Genomic DNA, 6025 nt, shown 5'->3' with positions numbered 1-6025 from the left:
CAAACACACGGAAACCGTCACAATGGTGATCTTCGCCGGTTTCCATTGTTCTCCGCCGCTTTGTAGCATGTCATAAACATGGATGTCCTTTTTTCCTTTTTCCTCTTAAGAGCGCGTAGCGCGTACTTACTTATCCGCCACTCCCGACGCCGACGACAATCGCCGTCCTGGGCGTCATTTGATGTGCTGTTTAACAACCCTCCGTGGACGGCGAAGGAGCAAATCTTAAGCGCAGGCGGACCATTGTTGTAATGGCGCTCCAATCAATGCTGCCCCTTGATGGGGCTGCCAAGTGCAGCGCTAGGTTTAAAAAAAAATCTTCATCACAATTTGTGGTAATGTTTGGTAAATTGTGATTGTTTGCAGTAGTTCCGAAGTCCAATATATGGCATTTGTCCCATGCTACTTCTGTTTGTGGTCGTCTAAGGTTGCTTTCTTTGCACAACGTTCACTTGAACTTTCCTTTGGTAATGTTTGCTCCTTGATTCAATTTTCTGTGCTATGTAGAGCGCCTTCGCTCACAGACAAGTTACAATGTGTTTATGACTGTGACAAATTCTTAAGCCTATTTTCCTACCTATTTTATATTAAGTTGGTGTCTTAACGTTTTAAAACTTCAATCCACAGTATAGAAAAAAAGAGTCTTATTCTTTGGGCGTTTAAAAGTTCGACTGCGGCTCCAACGAAAGGTTGTGTCGAAGGATTGTAAGAATCCCGCAGGACACGATTTCACGAAAAACATTCACTAGGTTAGCCAGCCTAGTGAAAGAACACTTCGATAGACTTGAAAGGAATTAGGGTGCATTCTTCGTACGATTTTTACGTAGTATTTATTATTTCTAACCAGTTCTATATCTATGAACTTGGATCGGGTTAAAAATGGCTCCAGCTGTCCATTTGGTCCTCCTCACTATGCTTTTTTGACAAAATTATTTACAAAAAATTAATTTAGTTTGCAACTTGTCTTTGAAGAGGTTAAACCATGTCGACTTTTGAGCCTGAAAATGACGTTTCTCGGGGATCGCATCAAATGCTTGCCGAAGCTTACGATGACCATGCTTTTGGAAGATCGCAGTACTTGAACTGGATTATAAAAATTTATAAAAGTAGATTTTGACTAAACAAGCAAAGTGCTTTGGAATATTCCAAAAACAGATTTTCTGATGGGACAGAGAGTTGTTACAAGCCCCTAAAACCTGGTGAAAGCTTTAATTCAGCAGCCATTCAAAGCACTTGGTTGATCCTCAACATCTCCTACCAGATGCTTTTCTTGCCAACTTTGCCACGGAAAAATCTCCACATCCGTGGAATGCAGACCGCGAGCACTTCGAGGACAAACAAGGCCCCACTGAGCAGACAGCCCAACAGGTAGATGATCCACACGATCAAGAGATCGTCGGCGGACGTCGCCACTACGTTCGGCCCTTCGTGTGGTCCTTCCGACCCGAAAGCATTTTCTTTTTTTCCCGCCCGCAGCATGGGATAGTAGTATAGGTGTGCTTCGATAAAGGCCATCGAATACCGTTCGATGAGATTCCGCATTGGTGTGCCGTGAAATACGAGATACATCACCGCCGACGGGCGTAGCCGTGCTTTCGCGAAACGGAAGTACCGATTGAAGTCCTCCATACCGTCCAGTTCGCTTCGGGTAATGTAAGACTGCTCCATGATCAGATCGTGGCACGGGACCAAGGTGCACACTTTGTCCTGCCACATCAACTCAGGCGAATCGACCTCCCGAAAGAAGTTAAATTCGTGCTTGAACTTGAAGCCCAAACTTCTCAGGTGTAGGTTCCATTGGAACTGGCACGTGTCGTTGATCTGCTCGAGCGTGTCCAGGTTGGGATCGAATCGAGCAGCGGACATAAACGAAATGACCAACGACTGGTAGCACGAGGTCAGCACGATCCCCATGACCATGAACAGACCGACGATGCGCAGCTCAAAGCGTCCCTCGAACGTGTGCGTCGGTCCGTTGATTGCGATCATCAGTAGCTCGAGTGCGATCACCAAAAAGTTGTGTCTCCGATACGATTCACCAAACACTGACAGGACGATCGAGACGAAGCCAACCACCAGGACGACGGCCAACCAGGTGTAGCTGTCGAACGGGTCGAGCAGAGTAGAGAAAATGGACTTCTGAGCACTTTTCGGCACCAGCACGCACATGTAGAACATTTCCGGGAGTGCAACCAACTTGCCAAGGATGCTCCCATACATCGGACTGTACATGAAATCGCTGCATTGCCCCAGGTTCATGGAAAGCAGGAAGGTCGCGTTGTGACGCTTTGCGATCGTTTCACCAATTTCCACATCGAACGTCGTGTCGCGATCGGCACTCACGCACAGGAACGTCAGCTGCTGTCCCATCAGGTCTCCCTCACCCGTTACTGCCGGGCCGGTTAGATCCAAGGCCCGAAACCGTTGCCCGTTCTGTTCGACACTCCAAGCGCCCTCGAGTGTGGTTCGATCGTAGATGTAGTAGTACATGACGCATTTAAGCAGTTCCGCCGTCGCCCTCCGCATATGGTCGATCAGATCTTCCGGAAGCACGGCTATCCACATGGTGTACAGCCCCAGGTACTTCCTTGCTATCTAAAAACCGAGTAAAAGCATGAGCCGAAAAGTTCGTTTGCCGTTGGACGCTACCACCGCGCTTGCCTTTGACGTGGCAGATGACGTGAAGAAACCCACGATACATGGCTTGCCCTCGGGCTGTCGAGTCGTGTAACTCGAGTTGATGATCGTCACTGGCCGATGCCAGCTGACGAACGGCAGTAGTAGACCGGATCCATCCGACTCTGGCGAGTCATCGTTAACCACCAAAATCTCACTCAGGGACGTCACGTTGCAGATGCGATCGATGCCGTCTTGCAGTAAGTTCAGACTATTTTCGGACAGCGCTGTGGGCAGCTTTATCGCACCAAGTGCAGCAGAGAACAGCCCACCGACAGTGGCCATGAACAGTAGTGCCATAGCCGGGTGCAGCCTTATACTACTGACTACCCGTTAGTAACTGCAGACCGAAGGTCAGTTGACTCGAGTTTCGAGCATCGAAATGGATCAAAACGGTGTTCCTTTTATAATGGGTTAATGCGTTGCGATGGTTCCACTATGGAAAGTATGAAATTTAAATAAATGATTAAATCAGGCGATGGCTTAGAGAGTGGTATTTTATGTAACTGTTGATTGATATCGAACAAATTTATATATTGTGTTTGCATTTGTTGGCACAGAACCTATTGAAAAATTTATATACTAGGGTGTTCAATAAGTTTTACGATTCAGTTGAAACTAACCTAATCTTTTTTTGTTATATTTTTTGTCTTCATATGCACGTATGTGAAGCCATTAAGTATCGACGTGTCACAGTATTTTTCACAATGGAAAAAATCAAGTATAGTGCAGTTTTATTTTTTTATTAAATTTTTATTTTTGGAAGGTTCAAAAGCAAAGGAAATTTATGAACAAATGTTTAAAGTGTATAAAGAACTCTTTGCCTTCAATTAATACATTAAAAGAGGGTTTCTGAATATAAACGTGGTCGTACAAACTTTGAAAACGACTCATTTGAATGCAACTTTCTCGGCAATATTTGGAGCGTTTTTGAAAGGATAAAGTGTATTTTGTGCCTCGATTGGGTCTATTTCAATGATCCTTAATCGAAACAAGAGGCTAAAAATCGTGTGAACCTATTTCCTATTACCTATCCTATACCTATTGTGAACCATCGGCTCCGAAACGAGTTCGTGTCCAGAAATTGGCCAAGAAGGTGTTGGAATCAGTTTTTTGGGATGCGAGTGAAATTTTGTTATTGGATGACTTGAGAACTGCTAATAATAAATTTCGTTGCAACTAAATTTCAATTATTGTTGTAACCTTTAAGACCAACTGAAAGAGAAAATTCGTGAAAAAAGACTTCTTCAGGACAATGCACCTCCGTGTCCACCGTATTCACCAGATGTAGACCTAACGACTTCTGCTTCCAGGCCTAAAAACATTTATGCATGGAATACTTTTTTCATCAAATGATGACGCCATAACGGCTGCGGAAGCGTATTTTGAAGTGAAGTTCTTCCAGATTATCACTTCAGGGATGGAATTCATAAATTGGACTCTCGTTAGAATGAGTGTATTGATGTTCCGAGAGGCCAAACTGAATAATAAAGTGTATTTCAAACCCAAAAAATATGGTTTTTCTTATCGAACTGCAAAACTTATTGAACAGCCTAGTACACAGTGTCATCTTAAAAACATGGCCTAAAAGAGTTCTAGAGATAATTTTGACAACGCGATTGAGCGATTCATATTCAATTCTAATGAAATTAAAATGAATCAAACAACTCTAATTGCTTAAGGTGACGCTTTTCGCACCTTGCTGCGACCATCGCCTGGACCAACCGTAATTACCCTCAAGCAGTAATGACGCGTTTATGGCAAATCAAAATTAAATTTAACAGAACGTGCGACATCCGGCCAGTTCTTCGGGCGCGCAGTATAAGGCGTGCGCGCGCCAAACCTCGAACCTCGAGTTCCACGTGTCCTCGAGCCGAGGCGCGTGAACAGATCTGCGATAAAGCGCAATTAAATCGTCGTTAAACAGAGGGCACCCTCTCCAGTTCCATCGGCTTCCGCCGGGCGATGTCGGGAAATCGGAAACAAATCGCTCACGCAATCCATGTGGCAATCGCAACTTACGGTTGTCCGTGCTGGAGGGTGAATTTTGTGCTCGTTTTTTTTTTACTTTCGCATGTTTTGTAACATCCAACGACCATCTGCTCCGGCGGTATGTCGCGCGGGCCAACCCTCCCACGAGGCGCATTCCGCCGCCAAAAAGTACCCAAGCACCATCATCTTCCCACCGCCACGGCCACAGAATCTCGAGTGTCCTCGAGCGAGCATTTAACGCACCGCTTCCCGGAGTGGTTGGCGCAAAAGTGAAAAATGAAATTCCCCGTCCCCGAGTTTGACATTCCATCTGGCGTCCGGAACCGGGCCCTGCCAGCAAATTTCCGCCCTAACCGTCCCGTGGCCAACAGTCGAAATAAAAACGGTAAAACTTCGACTTCGACCGCTCAAAGTCAAATGGCGGTGGCGGTGGCGACGGCGGAGGTGTTTCGAATCGAATTTCGTTACGTTCGTTAGCGCGGTGGTGTCGAAATGTAGCCACAGGCATCGCACGCGCGTGCCATTCGCGGCCACGTGCGTGCCGATCCTCGGGCGAGGAAAACTTTGCCACGACCACCTTCAGCCCGGTCCACGTGGCGTTTGGTTGGCCACGGTCTCGAGGGAGCGAAGAATATTGTTTGCGTAGTGTGAATTGTTAGTTTGCGCTCCTCGGGCGACTCTCGGCTCGGCTGGGACTGCCAAGCGCGGTCAAAGGATTCTGCATCTGCATCGGTTGCACGATGCCCTTTCAATCTGTGGCAATTTCACGTAATCCGCCGTGCTCCAAGAGCGCACACGGGGCCACGGCCGGCTTTCGATTACATCCTTTCTTCGCAGAAACGGTTTCTTAAATCAACAGATGAAGCACTACTTCAAACATTGCACGCGAGCTTACCGTCATAGTTATTCATACTTTACGAGCTAGTTGGGTGTGTTTAAGTGCGAAGGGACTCATATGCAATATTGGGTGTAATGTCTGGTACTTGAAGCGAATCAGTCAAGCAGATGCTGCGAGTAACGTAGAATGGGTTCGCGAATTTCAATCAAAACCAAGTATTATTTACAGAAAGGTTGATGCGTTCAAATTAAAACAGTTTCTAAACACTGCTAGCCGCCAAGAGTATGATGCACGATGAACCATTGAAGTTATCAGTAGGACTTTGTGCTTGTGGGTTCGGTTATTTATTCGATCAATTCAGGTATCGCTAATGGCGGAAAACTTAACTCCATTAAATGTTCACGTAAAATTCTAATAATTTGTTGTTGTTTCCAGAAACTGTTTTACAATCTACCAAACTTCTTTGGAAATCGAATCACGCTTTAGTCGGATAAATGAAGCACGGCCTAAACTTTAAAC

At 45.8% G+C, this 6025-nt stretch overlaps 1 protein-coding gene across 1 annotated transcript; it reads right to left on the bottom strand.

Annotated features, from left to right (window-relative positions):
* Window positions 1-1254: 1254 nt before the first annotated feature.
* On the bottom strand, window positions 1255-2976 carry LOC131207733 (uncharacterized). Its single transcript, XM_058200357.1, has 2 exons — window positions 2662-2976; window positions 1255-2595 (listed from the first exon to the last, which is right to left on the bottom strand). Exons 1-2 carry the CDS (start codon window positions 2974-2976, stop codon window positions 1255-1257), a joined length of 1656 nt encoding a protein of 551 aa, XP_058056340.1.
* Window positions 2977-6025: the final 3049 nt, after the last annotated feature.

Source organism: Anopheles bellator, chromosome 2, assembly GCF_943735745.2.
Source record: "Anopheles bellator chromosome 2, idAnoBellAS_SP24_06.2, whole genome shotgun sequence".
NCBI lineage: Eukaryota > Metazoa > Arthropoda > Insecta > Diptera > Culicidae > Anopheles > Anopheles bellator.
This window is presented reverse-complemented; position numbering and strand designations above follow the sequence as displayed.